Genomic DNA, 18854 nt, shown 5'->3' on the forward strand with positions numbered 1-18854 from the left:
ATGTGCAACTAGTGTGAGAAAGGCTGTTCAGAAGGTTGAAAAATCTTTGTGAACGTATGTAGATCAACCCCTGTTGAGATGATATGCTATCTGATGATGTTGCATTTTTCAGTCGGCCTTTGTTGCTGATGTTGCCTGCAGTTGAATTGAAAAGTATGTCAGACTTTACCGATTTATTCTATTGTAGACTGAGTGTTGTCCCACTGTATGCTGGAGTGGTGTAGAGTGAGAGGCCTTATCACTGTGCATGTAGTGTAATGAAAAATTAGCTTCATGGAGCTATCTTTAAATTTCCGTGGACTCTATCCTCTCCAGTCGTGAGGGTCCAGCCCACGGAGGGGCAAGCTGATGGAGGGAAGGAGGGCCCTTTTGGTCTTCACAGGGTGGGGAGAGCGTGAGGGCGATGGGGCCAGAGAGGGAGGGTGGCTGCTGAGGAGACAGAGGTGAGAGAGCAGGTGGGGGAGGTGGAGAATTGGAGGAGGTTGGGGAAGTGGTGGTGGTAGTGGTGACAGTGGTGGTGGGGGAGGTTGTTGTTGGTTTGGCTCCAAGCTGGCTCATACGTTTTTCCAAAGCTTGGTTTTTCTGCAGTGTTTCCACGTAGCTGAGCTGCAGCTGTGCCTGGTACTTCAGAACCCTCTCCTTCTCGTCCTGCCAGGTGTGCCGCTCCTGGTCAAAATTGAGGGCCTGCCGTTCCCGTTGCTGCCGCTCCAGGCGTAGTGCGGCCTGCAGCTGCTCCAGCTGCCGTCGCAGCTCCCCTGCTTCATCCCATTGACCCTCCTGGATCCGCTGCGGCTGATGGTTATCCTGGCAGAGTTGGGACTCATGACGTAGCTGGGCCTCTTGCCGCATTTGGACCTCGTGGCGGAGCTGGGCCTCCTGACGGAGCTGCACCTCTTGACGCAGCTGTGCTTCTTGGCGTAATTGGGCCTCATGACGGAGGTGGGCCTCCTGGCGAAGTTGGGCCTCCGGACGAAGCTGGGCATCCTGACGCATTTGTATGTCCTGATGCATTTGAGCATCCTGCCGTTGCTGCACGTCCCGCCACTGAGCTTCTTCCCGTTGCTGCCTCTCTTGTCTCTGAGCCTCCTGCCTTTGGGCTTTGGCTTCATCACTCTGAAGACTCAGCAGGGTGTCAGCTGTGGGAGTGAGGGAGTTGGTTGAGGAATCAGTTGGGTTTCGAGGGCAGTGGACAGCTCCCCATGGTGGCAACAGCCCTGCAGCAGCTAAGTTCGGGCTCACAACCACTTCTGCACCTCTGCTCACTTCACTTAAAGCTCGCTTTAGACTTAGCACCTCTGCCTCAAATACTCCCAGCTTCTCTCGAAGTATGGACACCTGCAGAAAAGAGAAAGAAACATCTATAAGACAATCTGCAACACACTTTTAGAAGTAGTAACTGTGTTGTGACACAACAGCATCTGATCAAATTTAATTTGAACAAATGCTGATAATAAACTTGCTGCCTTTTCAATAATTGAATATCCAGTATAAAAAGTCAGTACATGGTTATAAGCTGCTTATGGGCTAAATCATCACAAAAGAAAAGAAATGAAAAAATTGCACATGCTATATATAATGTTGTCCGATCCCCAATTTGTCCGAAACAAAATCTGTCAACTGTACTCAATGCAGAGCATTTTAGCCTCAATTGTGTTCGATTGTATTAAGTTCCATGCAATTTCTTTCTTCTTCTGTGGCATAGTAACTTTGTCTCTCCATCCAGGGCAAGGTAATCCTTTTATATGAATTTGATGATATGATATTATGATGTGAGAACCAGCTGCAAATAGGCTACATGAATAAGAATTTAATACTATATGTACTGCACAATATGTATTCAGGCCTTTACTTTTACCCATCCATCTACAGTGTCTATCCGAATTAATCAGAACTTGAAGGGAAAATACAAATACAGATCTTGCTCAATAAGTTACATGAGTGCTATTAATGAAAATACTTTCCATTTCTATTGCAACGATTGAAACAAAAGTAGAAGAAGTGTCTGTCATACGGTTTGATTTTACACAGCAAGTCAGTGCAACTTGTACTGCGGACATGACTTCAGATACATGATAACAAGGACTAGGAATATACTGTGAATTCCAATTCCCTGACAGAGAACATGATTGCTCTCATACTAGAAATCAAAAAAACATCCTGTGAAGAGTTTATTTGAATGTGTACATACAATCAGGAAAGGTATCTGCAAATCACAAGATACAAACCCCAGCATATGATCCTGACTCTTACAGAATATGTATGCAAGACCAGGCTTTAATGTTGTGTTGGAAACTAAATGAATTCTGCTCCCATCACCCTCTATATTCCTCTAAGCCTACAGTGAATACAAAAGTGTAAAATGTTTTTAAAAATAGGAAAGCATGGATACTTGGTGGTAGACTATCATACGTTCTCGTTACATGATATGTAGAACTTAATCTGAAGTGTCAAAAGCATAAAGCATGGCTGTAAGTAATCACTTTAGGTGTTTTGTCTATTGTGAGATATCTGTTTAATGATCTGACAAATCATTTGCTTTAGAGTAATTACTTAACCAACCTCAGACAGGGTTCTCCTCAGTTCTCCCTCGCACTTCTCCAGCTCCAGACTCTTGGTGCTGTAGGAGTCCTTAAGGCCCAGCATGACCTCCTCCCTCTCACGTAGCTGGGCATTGAGCTCCTTCAGCTGGCCTCTCAGGGCCACCATCTCTCCAGCTCGCTGTGTCACTTCAGCTTGACTCTCCCTCAGCTGCTGCTTCAGCAGGGAGATCTCTCCTGCTTTTTGACACACCTGACACACAGAAGTGAAGCAGTGAGTTACTGTAGCTTGTAGAGGTACAGAAAAAGCCTGATTAATTAGTAATATTTGACTTAAAGCGAGATGGACATACTGTTCATACAAAAGTAAGACAACCCATCATATATAGCACTTTATCTTATTCACTAGCAGTGATGCCAATTTCCACACATCAAATAAACTCACATTCATGCACAGGGAGAACATTCAAATTAGGCCAGGCCATATTTGAACCTGCATGTTTCCCGTTGTGAGGCGGCAGTGCTAACTACTGCTCCACCCTGCAGGGCACCAGTTGAATTTCTATGAAATTACAGCAATGAAGTGATTGTGTCAGAAATATGATCTGGATCAAGTCCAATCAAACACTATTTGATGGTTACATTGATGATCACCTTCTCCCAGCTCTCATTTCACATGAATTTTTGTTAGCGTGAATGGTTGAATGGTATGCACGCACGCACGCACGCACGCGGTTTCTGTCAGAACTTCTTGTTGAGAAAAGGTATTCCCTAACCTAATCCCCGATAAGTTAAGTTTCTTGTTTTTCTTTTTGATCCCTTTATCAACCCTGACTCTAGCCTGACTGTAACTTTAGCCGTGAAGTCACATCTTCACCCTTGAAAACATGTAAACATTGTGGCCTTCATTCATCTGACCTTGCAAAAAGAACAAAATGAGTGACACACTACTGAGTGCTCTCCTTAACCTGACAACTTTTAAATGGGTGCAGCTTAAAAACTCATGTACTCAAATCTCACCTCCCACTTGGTCTCCTCCAGACGAGGTAAGATGTCAGCCTGCTCCTTCCTGTAATCCAGACACTTTCTTTCCAGTTCCTCCCTTTGAGCTAAAAGGGCTGCCATCTCCTCCTGGAGCCTCCTCTTGTCCTGTGACAGACGGGATATCTGTGCCTGCAGGGCAGTTTGCGAACGCTGAGCACGACGAGTGACCTGCAAAGAGAAAGTACATCCAGCAAAACTTAAACATCTAGTATCTGTATATGGTAAATGTGGTACATAGTTGTACAGATAAAGCAGTATTATTCAGTCTTATTGCCAGCCTGCCGTAATCTGTGATGTATTTGTTTGATTTAAAATGTATCAGGCAACATTTAAAACTCCACAGAAAAATCCAACATCAGCCCGGTTCGAATCAGCATGATGCCCCCTGTTACACATCACAAGCCACATCATCAAAGGGCCAGGATTTACAAATAGGAATTGTTTGGTCGAGATGCCACTTTGTAACTGACTTGAGCAGTAACTTACTTTGAGTGTCTTCAAATAAAAAATTGTATTGTATTCTTTAACTTTTAAAAATTTCTCATCGCTTCACTTTGGACATTACACAGGAAAAAAACCCAAAATGTGGCGGTTTTTCATCGTGCTTACCTGCTGCAGGCGTGAAGCATAGTTCTGTCTCAGCTCATCCATCTGCCGCTCCCAGACACGCTGCTTCTCCTCAAACACCTGAATGATGGCTGCCTCACTTTGGTCCAGGTTTCTGCGCATATGCTGCACCTAGTGGGGAAAATAAAAAACAGAAGTCAGGCCACAAGGTAGCCACCTAAATAGTTAAAACTGAAAAATACAGTAAACATAGATAAATAAATAAACATGCAACTAACTACAGTTTGCATCGTAAATTGTCATTTCACCAAACTATGACGAGTAAGGAATGAATTAAACGAAAAAATTGTCTTGCAGCATCAGAAGATTATATTCCTTTATGAATAAACTAATGTCATTTTTCATGAGGAGTTTATTTACAGTAATAACAATCGGTGCTTTCTATTATGACATTTGTGTCACAATGGTCTCAAAAAGAATATCAGACTTACAAAAAAAAAAAGTAGACACACATGCCATGCTGCATTACCAGCAGAAATATTAGAATCCCAATTCCTGTGAAAAATCTGCAGATCTATTGATCCATCTTCAGCTATATGCATTATGCTTTATCCAATCATAACACTGGAGGTGTTAACATTGTGCAAAGACAGATTACACCCTGGACAGCCAGGTTGTAGTCAGGATGCAGACAACAGGACAAACACAGACTCAAATTTACACAAACAAGAAATTCAGGCCCCACAATTAACCTCAAAATATTATTTAAGGACTGTGGGAAGAAACATATACACATGGAGAACTTCCAAACGCCACACAGAAGGACCCAGCTCAGAATTGAATCCACTATGTGGTGAGAATGCTATTCTTTTTTAACTTGTCACAAATGGTCCTTTAAAAGCTGTTTTTTCCTGTTTGACCACTGACCTCTTGCTCTTTCTCCCACAAGCGGTCCTCCAGGTCCTGGATGATGTCATCGGAGGAGGGGGAGGGACGTAGAGGTGCAGGGGCATCACTCAGGTGGCTCAGCCTCTGATAGGAAGAGGAGCTCTTTCCTGAGGAAGACCGCCCACTGTCTGAAGCGCTGAGCCCGTTCTAAAAGTGATTTAAAAAAAAAAAAAACACTTTGTCATTCATTGAAAACAAGAGAGAAGATAAATTATCCCTAAACAAAGTAAATATGGATAATGGTTGCACCTGGTAGCCAGGCTTTTCCAGTTTATCCAGGCCTGCAGTTGCCCCAGCCATGCCCAACCTGTTAATGTGGCTGGTGGAGGCACTAAGGGGCCCCAGAACTGCTGGGGGCCCGCAACCAGAACCTGAGCCTGTGTACGTGGGCAGACTGGTCAAGGAGTTTCTCCCTGAATCGGACATCCCTCCCTGAACCACTTCATTACCATTCCCCCCTCCATCACTTCTGCTCACTCTCACTGGGCTGTCCTGGTCCAGCAGCAGGGCCTCTGGGACCTCCCCTGACTCTCCTCCACATCCTCCATCCCTGCCTCTCCTGCCTACTCTGCCCTCACTGAACCCTTCACCCCTTGCCTCAGCCTTTCCCTCGCTCCCGGCCCCTCCTGCCTGGCCCACCAGGTTCTGCATGGAGTGGAAGCTCTTGGGAACCACTGGCTTGAAGGCGGAGGGACGAACAAGGCCTGAGTTGTTCTGCATCGCCTGCAGAAGAGACGGAGAGAAGAGAGGAGAACAGTAAGAAAGATACATGAATTACTGTTTGTAAACACACTGTACAAAAATATTGAAACTTATAAGTCTTATATTAAGTGAAACGGTCAGAATTTCATGAGTATTATAAACCCTTCAAAACATATTGGTATAATAAAGAAAATAAAAAAAATCACCTCTGACTGCCATGTAGGGCAAGGCAAGAAAAGTCAACCGTTATCAACTTATTAGATAACACCAATACATCAAAAGTTACTATGAAGCATTAACAATCTCAGAAAAAAAGGTATCTCTCTTCATAACTTTTCTTTTTTGGGTGAAAAACTGTCCTTTCTATTACCAGCTTGTCACAACTTCACTGAGAGCGAAATAAAGAGATTTTCTTCCACCACATTTGGAATTTTTAAAGATAGCAATGTAAAGCTATACCATACAGTCTAGGAGCTATATACCTTCATATAGAAATCCTTCTTTTTGTTTGGACACCTTCTCCACTGTTTCTATAAAAAAGGATATTTTAGATTAAACAGGCATAAGTCTAATGGTCATGATGGTCCATGATAACTCAACATCAGAATTTGAACTGAGTTTTTTATTCAGTTTGGCCTTTTTTGGGCTGTCCATATGGTCCCTGCTTATTTATGTGAGATGTATGTACTTGAATGGACATATTACAGCAGTCGGCATCTCTCTCTATACCCGTGGCAAAGAGACATTTACGTATGCGTATTTGAGTGTGAATTTAAAATGTAGACCTGTAGTGTCCTAAACTTTTCAGCTTTGTAACCTGTTTGTGTTCTGCACATTTATGAGCTGTGAGAAGTTAAAATGACTGACTCGTGTCAAGAGTTTTCGATGTCTTATATTCCTCTACTTCACACAATGCCAATCACCCTCTGATGAATTTTACAACACCTTGTGATGGTCCTGACCCCCTCTGCCTTAAATCTTTAAGTACCTGCTCCAGTTTTCCCGACACTGGCAGGATCTTTGGCGGATTGTGGTTCGGAGGGTTGTGGCCGACCGGATTGTTCTCGCTGTCAGTTCTCGCTGCTGCCATCTCTCTGTGCTGGTGCGGGTTCATGCCAACACCGTTCTTCTCACCTGCTCCTCGACCCACAATGTTCCCACAGACATCTAAACCTGCGGCCTGCATCTCCCTCTCCCTCTCTCGCTCCATCCTCTCATTTTCCAGCCTCTCTCTCTCGCGTTCCCTTTCTCTTTCTCTCTCTCGCTCTCTCTCCCTTTCTATCTTCTCTCTCTCAATTCTCTCCCTCTCCCTCTCTCTGGCTCTCTCCCTCTCCCGTTCTCTCTCTCGCTCCAGTCTTTCCCTCTCCACTCGTTCCCGCTCCCTCTCCCGGTTTCGCTCCCTTTCGCGCTCCCTCTCTAGCCTCTCCCGGTCCCAGTCTCGGTCCCGGTCCCTGTCTCTCCCCCTCTCACGCTGCCTCTCCCTCTCCCTCTCCCTCTCCCACTCCCTCTCCCTCCGGCCCGCTCCGTTGCCACAGTCCAACTGGTTGTTGTTGGAGGGGGCCGTCATGGTACATTCAGTGTTGGTGGAGGAGGCTGTTTCGGTGGGCCGGTCAGTCCCGGTACAGGTCCCAGTCCCGACACTAACACTGCCACGTTCATCACTAGAAGCCGTCCCGTCTGATATAGTCGCCGGGGGACGGGGCAGGCGCTCCGCACTGCAGCTGCGGTCGCCAGGGCAACGGCGAGAGAGAGGAGGTGCGCGGGGCAGGGTGGTCCTCGTGCCCACAGACTTCATGGCAAACTCCTGCTCTCCTGCCACCCCACTGCCAACACTGCCCATAGTGGGGTCAAAGGTCAGGGATTAGAGGTTAGGAGTCAGGATTGGGGAGGGTCACAGATACATTTGGAAGTAGTGTGGGTCATCACAACCTAATGCAGGTAGTGGGGGCACACACACTAGAGGAACACAGAAAAATGAAAGGAGTTATACAAGATTGTAATTGCATAATGACTAGTTATACAATAACAGATGCAGAATAGTTTCCAACCCACATACGGGGCAGTGTGATCCTCCCACCATGATTTAAGAAAAAAATCAATAAATAAAAAAGGTCAGTTCAATAAAGCTGGACAACTATGACTAAATTGATGAAATAAATAAAATGTGAAAGTAAGACTTGGTCTTCCCATGAGAGAAGGAATCACACAATTACTGTCTGTTTACTTTGTATACACATGTGTACTGTTAAAATACTAATCTGGAACTATATTTTGTTTGGACAAGCTTCAAAATGAGGATGAGAAAGTTTATTCACTCTTTATAAGGATGAAACACAAGCGACATCACCATATGAAAATGCAGATTATTTGTTTGTTTTTTCCTTTGGTGGAATACACCGTATATACAGCACAATTCAAAACATCACTCTTGCAGACAGCATATAAATTAAGTTCATTTTTCACACACTTAGCAATCGATTGGCTTTATCGCCTCTGTTTTGCTCAAGTACTTCCTCATTCTACAGGCCAACATTCTGTACATCCCTTCCAACATGCGTGTCAGTAATCTTACCAAAGGAGGAGATAGCTGGCCCTATTAGAAATTTAGGCTTGTGGAAGTGCGGTATAAAAAGCTATATCCACTAATCACGGATAAAGAACATATAAAATTATATCTATTCATGTTTTACAGCTCAACAGTTGATGTGTATTTGTATCCAGATTTGGATTGGAAGCAATACGGCAGTACTCACAAATGCATTAAGTGCAAATATGAAGAACTGGATGAAGTGGGTCAGTATTCCCTTAACAGAACTTAGAATTAAGTTTTTGGTAACTTACAGTATATTGGGCCCCATGGCGGTGAAGTGGTTTGCACTCCTGGCTCACAGTGGGAATAACCTCGGTGTGAATCTGGACTTAGGGGTCTATTTCATGAAGAGTTTGCATGTTTTCCTTGTGTGTGTGTTTTCTTACGATACTCTTCCTCCCACAGACCAAAAACATGTGTTTCAGGTTATTAGCTGTTTTTGAATAGCCTTGTATGATTGTGTGTGACTGTGTTTCAGTGTTTGACCTGTGACAGAATGGCAACTTGTCCAGAGCATTCACCCATATATGCATTTGATTGGCTTTAGAACTCACAGCTCTAACTTGGGTTAAGCTGTATCGAAAATGGTAGAATGGATGGATGGATTGTAACTTATATGGCTCAGGCCAGAATCACAAGTGTAATGTGCACAACAAACCATAAACTCCCAAAACACAGCATAAACTAAAGCAGTAAATAATTGAGCAAAGAGCGTTAACATCATCCTTGTATCTAACTCTAAAAATCTCAATCTCAACCGCAAATCTACTCAAAACAATTATCCACCATCTATGTGCAACATGGTACAATCACCCTATCTTGCACTAAATGCTATTTTATACATTCTTTTATATTGTATACTTACTATTCATATTTATTCGGTTTTATCTTACCTTTTATCTTATTCTATTTTTAGTCAAGGAGTACCACGATAATTCCATTGTATTATTGTCTAGAGCTGTTCAACAACAGTTAAGGTTTTGAATATTGAATCTTGAATTCTATGCACTGCTGTGTACATTTAAGGTAAGAAGGTTTTTTGTTTTGTTTTGTTTTGTTTTGTTTTGTTTTGTTTTGTTTTGTTTTGTTTTTTGTGTATGCATTGGATTTGATTGTCAGCTGGACAAAGCTGGCACCTGCAAAGACCAAAGGCTGTGACAATATGATTAATTCTAAATTGATTGGCCAATATTCTCCTAAAACGCCTGATTTAAACCAAGAAATAAACGGGGGACTGTTCAGATTCCCCTTCGAAGTGATGCCTTGCGTGAAAAATGTATTATGACACAACTGTCATCTTAGTATTTTCTCAGGTGATCGGATGTTTCATAAAACAGAAGAAAAGAAAACCTGCATTTAATTATCTATTATTACAAATTTACAGGCAAATTTTAAGGTATGTCAGAATGGGAGTCTTTAACGTGTCCCACAGCTCATGTAGCCCTGCCCGGAAACATAGATTTCTAAATGGATTTCTAAATAGTTTGTTATCTAGTGAATCCATACTACCTTCACCTACACTCAATTAATGCGTACGGATGGAGGTATTACCTCCAGATAGATAGATAGATAGATAGATAGATAGATAGATAGATAGATAGATAGATAGATAGATAGATAGATAGATAGATAGATAGATAGATAGATAGAGACGCAGTCATGCCAGTGCACCTCCCCTCCTCAGCCCATTTACAAGAGGTTTACTTCCACTTGGGTGAATAGTAGTAGTAGTAAAATCCACTGGCTAGCTATCTGCTCCTCTGCCTCATTCCCCTCCCTCCCCTCACGACTCCCCTCTCTCTCCCTTTTCTCTGCATCCCTGGGCGGCAAGGGCGGCTTTAGCAGCATCCGCATCAAGCCCTGAATCGACTGCGCTCCCAAACAATTACTCGCTAGGCCTGAGCCCCCCTCCTCCAAATAAAAAATAAAAAATAAAGAAGAAGAAGAAAAAGAAGAGAAAAAAAATCCCCCACAATCGCATGATGCGCGCCGATCCGAAACAAACACATCCAGATGAAAATGCACAGCGCCATTGACATTGACGACGTATCATGCAGCAGCTTTGATTTACCGATTGTAGCATCCTGGCGGTCCATCGTCAAAGGCTACTCACTATTCTCCAGCTTGGCGGCTCGTAAGATGGCAGCTCCAGTAAACAATATTGTCACAAGGCACGCCACGTCAGTCCCGGTCGGCCGTGGCTCTCTGTTAGTCCGCGCCGACGCCGCGAGTCGGTAATATCAGGGATGCTGTCTTCGACCGCTGTCAGCGTCGGATGCTGATGATGGAGTCGGTCGGTTGATACGCGCATCAGCTGAGAGACACACACCCACCTCTGGTCCCGCCCCTCGGGCTGCACGATACAAACGCCCCCTTTTGGCATCCATCCAGTGCTCTGCTCTCCCCGGGGAATAGTTATATACTGTGCAGGCCCCAGGGTGGGCGGGTGGATGGATGGTATGGGTGTACTATGCTGGACAGTCAGGTATGGTGGTGCTCTGGGACGCTGGCCCAGTTTCATTAAGGGTCACCTGATACACAGGTTACTCTGGAAAGGACATGGTCAAAGCTTAAAGATCTCCTTAGTTGACATGAGGCCACTTTCAGCTATCCATCCACCCATAACCTCCTTCCATTATTCATTCTATGCTTCTTTCCATCCATCCATCCATCCATCCATCCATCCATCCATCCACCCGACCATGTAGCAAACAGCTGGCTAAGCCCAGAACAACTTGAATACCCATAAAAACACAATATATGCCGTAGGAAATTTAGACTTGCCCTTACCTTCTGTATCTTGTCAGAGGAAGCCAGAGTCTTCATAAAAAACGTATGCTGGTAAAGGAAGAACGAGCAAGCTTGACCCAGATAAACCAATATCTGCAGGTTCTTACAATGAGACAACCACAATAACCACTGTGCCGCCCAGGCGCCTGATCTAAAATACTTTCAATATGAACTAATACTTGTCTTATATTAAGACCTTTTTTCAATTAGGTGTCCATAAATATCTAAACATGTATGTTTTTGTACTGTGGGAGGAAGCAGACAAACCCACATAGGCACAGGGTGAACATGCAATCTCCACATAGACGGGCCCCCATGCCTATGATCAAACCACAGTATTGTAAAGACTAACATGTAACAGATGGAGCAGATCTGCAATGACATTGTTGTCATCCATATTTGTTTCTGTTTCTACCCAGTGTCACTCTGGCATTCAGCGCTATCAAGATCTGAGATAAATGTTGGCGCTTCACTGCATTCACCAGCATTTCAGCAACTTCAGATGTCGCGCTGGGTGCAGGTGCCACACAGAGACTTGTTAACTTTTGCTCATTGTGGTAACAACGTATATGAGAGTATTCAGGAGAAGAAAAACACAAGATGCCAGCCTTCAACTAAACCAGTGATCAGGAAGACATATTCCATTTCATCACCCAGACTGTCTTTTTGATAATCTGCACTCGGTCACATCCAGAAGCTGTGATCACAGATATAAATAGGAAATGATTGTAAAGAAAGGTTCTGATAACTGAAATGAGTGAGTTACACTGCATCATTTACAGATTCTTTCAAACAAATTAGGTGATGCACAGCTGACAGCCAACCCTGATCAAACCACCAGCTCTGAGCTTAGTTCAGTTGAAGTTTCCGCTCGATGAAAGGGAGTTTTTCTTATCCACCATTGCCTATGCTTGCTCGTGTGGATCAGTTGGGTATTTCTCTGAAAAGGTGCTTTGAGATGAGTGTACTGGTATTTCTTCCTAATACTACATGTGGTAACAATAGATGAATTGTGTGAACAAGAGGAAACACTACAGAATAAAACACCACCTACGTAATAAAGAGACAAATTTATGGAGCTATATTAGTTGCATTATTAACACATGTAGCCTATAAGTTCTCACTCTCAGAACAGAAATCTTTCCAACATCCCTGTTTCCACTCAAATTCACACTATTTACTCCTTGAACAATGCAGCAGGTTGAATTTGAACTTGAATAAACTGTGTTTAAATACTGAACTTCCTGAATGTAAGGGGGTGTGTTTAAGCACACATTCGCAAAAGGAAAGTTAGAGTGATTTTAATACCTGATATGAATCAACTCTCTAAGCCACATAAACAACTTAAGACCTGCCTGAGAAAACATAAACTTTTGTGCTCACAATCTTTTCCAATAAATGATATAACTTTTAATTTCTTCCTCTTAATCTAATCCAATAATAACCTCACTCTTAGCCCACCCCCCCTTTTTTATATTTGCTTCAGGTTTGGTTTATTCCAGATCAGATATATTGTATTAAGCAGTATATATTCATACACGGTGCATTTATTTATGCACCCAATGTAGAGCAATTGAGAATTGCATTGACTTCAACATATGGGTTTTTGTTCATGATTATACTTTGAATCGCCTAACCATGACTTTATGTCGCCTACATATGTTGGTTCGAGATATTTGGACTAATTTTTCCAAACATTATTGGCTTAGATCAAGTGTGTCGTATGGCCCCCAGGTCCAAACGGGCTCATCAGCCAGTCCGATGCAGCCAGCAGGACGACCATACTGAGTGCAAAAAGATCACTTAGTAATGCAGTAGAGAACTCTAGCAGCCCTATTAGTTTCAATTTGAATGAATTAATTTCGACCTGTATAGTGCTCTATGAGCAGACATAGGCAACGATGAAAAGGAAAAACCTTTTACTGGGAAGAAAACTGTGCGGAACCAAGTTTAGAGATGATGGCTTTCTGCTGCTTTGGTTGGTGTTAGAGGAGAGAAGGACAGAAAAGGATAGGACAGAGAGCAACAAACAAACAAACACATCGACACCAGAAAGCAAGCTGAAGACGATGGTGGCAGAAGGCACAGATAACAAACTTCTAGTTCCACTGTCTGAGATCCGGCTGCAATTACAGAGAGGAGAGAGCACAGACTGCATGATGCAGAATGTTAGTGTAATGGTGTCATCATCTCACTCCCCATACATCCACATGTCACATTCATAGTGACATATTAACTTATGGAGAGTGATATAGGAGAGAAGCCTGGTTTTCCCAGCTACTTAAACCTAGAGCAGCTTATGTAGAAACTGGTTGAGAGTGACTTGAACCAGCCCTGAAATTAAGAGTAGACACCATGTTAGCCTTCCATGTTAGACATTATTGCTGGCGAGAGGGTATTAAACCCTCACTGTGGTGATGGATTGCTTTTGGATTTGTCTGGAGAGAAACATTGGGGCAGATAGCATTTTAGAATAAACTTATTTTTCTGAAGACATTTCTTTTTACTGGTGTGCTCCAGTCAGAAAAAAAAACATGCTGTATGTGGCTCCTGATTACATTGACAATCTTCGTTTTGGAAATGCTTACCACTGTGTGTGGCCTCTACAGGGAAAATAATAATAATAAGAGATGTATTCAGATGAACATGCAGATATAGGGTAAACCCATTAAGCTACAGAAGCTTATATATCATTTATTTACATGTTGACCTTTTTTCCTATTGGAAAACTCAAAAACATTTATGTGCATGGTTAAGCAATTGATGAGCATAAAGTTATCAACAATAGATCTTTATATTTGATTGGTTGTAACAGGTAAAGGACAAAGTTAAATATTACTAATTGCTTGGAATAACAAAAGTTTAGAAACTGTGGCACACAAATGTGAAGCTGTCACTGATTATTTCTTAAAATGGAGTGTTACAGACATGACCAATTATCAACTAATAATAATGATAATAATGATAATAATGATAATAATAATAATAATAATAATAATAATAATAATAATAATAATAATAATAATAATAATAATAATAATCTCTGCTCTCTGTATCACCATCAGTGTATCTAAATCTGAAGTGAAGCGATGACTTCAAATTGGCTGCGTGTTTGCTTGACTGACCACTAGAGGGCGGTAGTGTCTACTTGCTTGCTTTCACTTAGTCTCACAGCAGCAATACTGCAAAGTACTCTGGAAAGAGTTCTGAACTTCAATCGCCGAGCCTTGATCCGATACTAAGCATCCCCTCGCCACTAGGGAACGCTATGGTTTTGTTTTTTGTTTTTTACAGAAATTTAGATGCAAGCTCTTTACACATCTTTTGTTTTATGTGGATTTTTTTTTTCTGTACGTATGAAAAGAAACAATGTTGTCCCAAAACATATTAACACATAGTTTGTGAACAGTAAGAGGTAGATAAACTAATCATAAAATACACTTGAACCATGAACATTATTTAAAGTCACATCTTTAAAGTCAGTGAAAACTATACTAACTAACTCTCGGACAGAACAATGTCAACTGCATGGAATTCACTACAGAATATGCGTTTACATTAAATGATGCTACAGGCCTGGTTTTTCTCTGGGGTTTTTTTTTCTCTATGCTGATTGCTGAAACACCAGAGCAATTTAATTGAGTTTATACCATTTAACACATATGTGCTTTTTTTGGTCAAACATGCCATTGAAGAAATATTCTGCCATATAACAAAACACAATGCATGACGGGACCACATCTCACTCATAAAAACAGCTTAGTGGCTCAAAAGATCATTCAAAGTGGAAAGAGAACCACAAAAACACAAAGTACTCCCAAAAGTACTTAATCATTCAAATCCAGCACTCTCCTCACATACTTACTTGTGAATAACAGTTTGATATTTATGTATGTAGAAAAAACATGTATTTATGCTTATATGAAATATCTTGATTCCTAAAAAAAAAACAACCCCAAAACTAACAACAGTGTCATTAGAATATCCATAGATTTCTTTCTTTAAATTAAATGTTTTTAAAAAGATAATGCAATAATCATGAATGTGCCTGGCTTCCATGTTAAAAGCAAGCAATCCAGCACACAGGAATACTCTCTAGAGACCATGGATCCACACAGTCATTATTGACAAGACTTTTGAATGTGCAATTATTTAGTAAGTTGGCCATCAACTACACTTTTCCACTTCGGTTCTTAGTTTATAGTGATTTTTACAGAGTAAAATGTTATTATTTTTTTTAAAATGCAATTATTCAGTGTCTTTGCTTGTCTCAATATGTTTTGCTCAAATTGAAACACCAAAAGTGACTGTAACATTGGTTTTACCCCCCCCCCCCCCCCCCCCCTTACTTTTGGAGGGCCGTGCAGTTCTGAGTGAGCATGTGTCTGTGTGAAATGCTTTAGTTCTACATGCTACTGTTGGGTTATAAAAGCAGCAACACATTGCCAAAGCTCCCTCAAGCTGACAAAACCAACACCTTCTTCACCATCAGACAAGATGTCTGTCATCCACACTGAGAACGTGAACACTCTGGGCAGGAGCCTCTGTATCATCACAGGAGCCTCCAAAGGGTTTGGGAGGACACTGACTCACCAAGTAAGCAATCAATATGTTACAGAGAAGCATAGGAGAAAGAGAGACAACAACAACCAAATGTCTTGTGCTTTTCCAGGTTGTCTATTTGCTGAAGCCCCGCTCCGTCCTCTTGCTGGTTGCCCGCTCTGGGATTCTGCTGCAGGAGCTGAGGATGGAGCTGCAAAGCTTCTGTGAGGAGCAGCAGCTGCTAATTCAGTGCATCACAGCTGATCTGAGCACAAAAGATGGAGTGAATGAAACAGTGACAGTAGCAAGACAGCAGGCTGTAAATGAGCCGGATCATGTGCTTCTCATTAACAACGCTGGTAAGAGCTGTCGTTGTGGGAGCTTGTTTGAATTTCGCTGATTTTGTTTCAATGAAAAGAAGTCACACTTTTTCCCCACCTTGTCTGTCCTCCGCTCGCAGGCTCATTGGGTGAAATTTCCAGCTTCGTTAATTTCACAGATCCTGGGATGGTGAGCTCTTACATGGCGTTCAACGTGAGCTCAGCTCTGGCACTGACAGCAGGAATCCTCCAGGCGTTTCCCAGCAGCCCAGCCCTGCGATGGACTGTGGTCAATGTCTCGTCACTGTACGCTCTGGAGGCCTCATCGTCCTGGGTGTTGTACTGCACCGCCAAAGCGGCTAGAAAAATGATGTTCAAGGTGCTGGCTGAGGATGAACCAAATGTCAAAGTACTTAGTTACTCCCCAGGTATACATTGCTCGGTCCATAAACTGGCCAGTCAACCCCATATTTCTCTGCTTTAACACTGCAACCCTGCTGCCCACAACAAAGGAAATTTAACTGAACAGCACAGTTCAATTACACGTTTGTTTAATTTTGGAAGCAGATATTCATAGTGAATAATTCAGGAAACCCTAAATGTTCAGCCATTTCTGTTATTTCAGAGTCATTTGATAACATTCTTCCAAGGAAGGCTCATGTCAAAGTTGAGCTGTTAAATTCAATCAGGATAAGTAAATAGACAGAGAGCATTTATCCAGCAGGGTAATAAGGGAATATTTGTTTTCATGCTTTACATATTAAACCAAAGTAAAGATCCAGTGTAAAACAGCCCAAAAGAAAAAAATTGCAGCTCCTCATGTAACCACTGCATGTCATACTCTGGAAGATAAACAACATATAATATTTTCCTAACTTGTCTCTGCTTCCCTTCAGGTCCTATGGACACAGAGATGCAGGAGGAGATTCGGAGGATTACAGGCGTCAGTCATCATCTCTTTCCCTGTAAAGAGTCTGCAGCCAAACTGATGAAATTGCTCCTGGAAAATGACTTTCCTTCAGGGGAACACATTGACTTCTTTGAAGTCCAAAGTTAATTTGTTTATCTTGCTGTGAAGAATACTTTTGTTCATATCCTGCCAATCATTGCTATAGTTTTTTTTTTTTAGACAAATGCGACGTCAATTAAAATAATGATGATGTTAATTGACGTTACTTTGTATTTACAGACAATGGACTCAAGTCTTTAGTTGAAATTGAAATCAACACAATATGAATGTTTTAGATGATTAATCAATGACAAAAAAAAACTTTTACAGTGAAGTCCCAAACTGTGAACTATTCAAATCTGCTTTTTCTTTTTTTTTCTTCTGTCTTTTAATACCTTGTGTGTTGAATGCTGATGTTCAAAAACCTTTTTGCTGTCCATTTTGGATGTGAAAATATAATACAATATAAAATGTTTCCTATGATAATAAGCAGACCACAAGTATAACATATACAAGCATGATTATGAATGAGTAATACTTTTATCGGTGATTGAGTTTTACCTGTGAGCAGTAGTTTGAACAGAGCGTTGTAAAATGTTAATAAATAATGTGTTATTGTTGCATCACTACAATACACGTGAGTGAAATTACGTGCTGTAAAGGAATATTAGAATAAAAATAGTGGTGTATTCAAAATACTGCAGTTTCTGTGCTTTATTCTTCATTTTGTCACATGGAAACAGTTATGGAGCTGCTTTCTCACTTGAACCTTCTCACCAGAGTTTGCTTGCTTTTACATCAGTTAAAATGATTTTCTTTTCTATTGCTTTTTCATTAAACTCCTGTTTGCAGGAAGATTTAACTCGCTCCGCCTATTGCAACATGAAAGATGTCCGACTGTAAGTCACAATACATTTGCGTTGATGTACCCGTGGTGCTTTATTCAATTATGAGATATAAACATCCTACTTTTATCACAGCTGCATTTTTGCCATTTTAACTCAGTTGTTTTGTTCTTCTCCTCATTGAAAAAGATTCATAAATCATTTTCTTTTAAGAAGTGCTAACATTTAGATTATAGATCATTTTCCTCTAATTTATTAATCTATCTTCAGATGAAATAATAGGTAATAGAACTTTTTTCATTCATGGTTCAAGACTATGGACTCGCTTAATCTTGCACAATAGAAAAATGTTATGTACACATCACATCAACGTCCGTTATGGGACAAATAAAAGTGATGCAGGAGTTACATTACTATATAATCAGGTCTTTTTTTTTTTAATCAAGTAAATAAGAGAAACTAATCAACAAGATGCAAACATCTTACCCATAATCGTACACGAGCTTATACAAACTGTGAAATCGGTACAACATTTTCTTGAGCTCTATTTTTGGCTAACAAATTCAAGAAGAAAAATAATGCTGATTTGACACATTTTAAGGTACGGGTTTTAACCTATCCCTGGGGAGCAGTTGGGGGTCAAGAGTCATGCCTGGGGACCTACAGTGGTAACCTGTCGGCTGTGGGATTGTAACCAGCAAACTTCTGATCACAAGCTTGCTTCTCTAACCTGTAGGCCACCATGCTGAAGGCTTTTCTCTCTTGAAAATGACAACTTGTGTCAATGAGATTACCTGTATAAATGAAGGAGAAGTTAGAAGAAAAAAAAAAGAAAGAAACTAGTGTAATCAAGTGTAACTTACGCAGGAAATCCTGAAAGCTGGAGGTTTGGTTCATGTTTTCACAAACTGTGGTTTGAACATACGGACTAACAATTGGCCAGAATGAGAAAGTGTGTGCACATATAAAGAGAGACATAAAGAATACACAGAACCAGTAACAGACTAATCAAGTTGTCAG

General features: G+C 41.5%; 2 protein-coding genes across 2 annotated transcripts; one reads left to right on the plus strand and one right to left on the minus strand.

Moving 5' to 3' along the window:
- Positions 1–285: 285 nt before the first annotated feature.
- lzts3b (leucine zipper, putative tumor suppressor family member 3b) lies at positions 286–7008 on the minus strand (the record flags this gene model as incomplete). The annotated part of the gene is made up of 7 exons (XM_080467893.1): positions 286–1335; positions 2560–2790; positions 3558–3749; positions 4191–4319; positions 5076–5243; positions 5346–5819; positions 6787–7008. 7 exons carry the CDS (start codon positions 7006–7008, stop codon positions 286–288), a joined length of 2466 nt encoding a protein of 821 aa, XP_080324019.1.
- Positions 7009–15637: 8629 nt separating this feature from the next.
- LOC308111587 (sepiapterin reductase-like) lies at positions 15638–17097 on the plus strand (the record flags this gene model as incomplete). Its single annotated transcript, XM_080466546.1, has 4 exons — positions 15638–15774; positions 15851–16079; positions 16181–16468; positions 16937–17097. Exons 1-4 carry the CDS (start codon positions 15676–15678, stop codon positions 17095–17097), a joined length of 777 nt encoding a protein of 258 aa, XP_080322672.1. The 5' UTR covers positions 15638–15675.
- Positions 17098–18854: the final 1757 nt, after the last annotated feature.

Source organism: Lipophrys pholis (genome assembly GCF_963383615.2).
Source record: "Lipophrys pholis genome assembly, chromosome: 7".
Lineage (NCBI taxonomy): Eukaryota > Metazoa > Chordata > Actinopteri > Blenniiformes > Blenniidae > Lipophrys > Lipophrys pholis.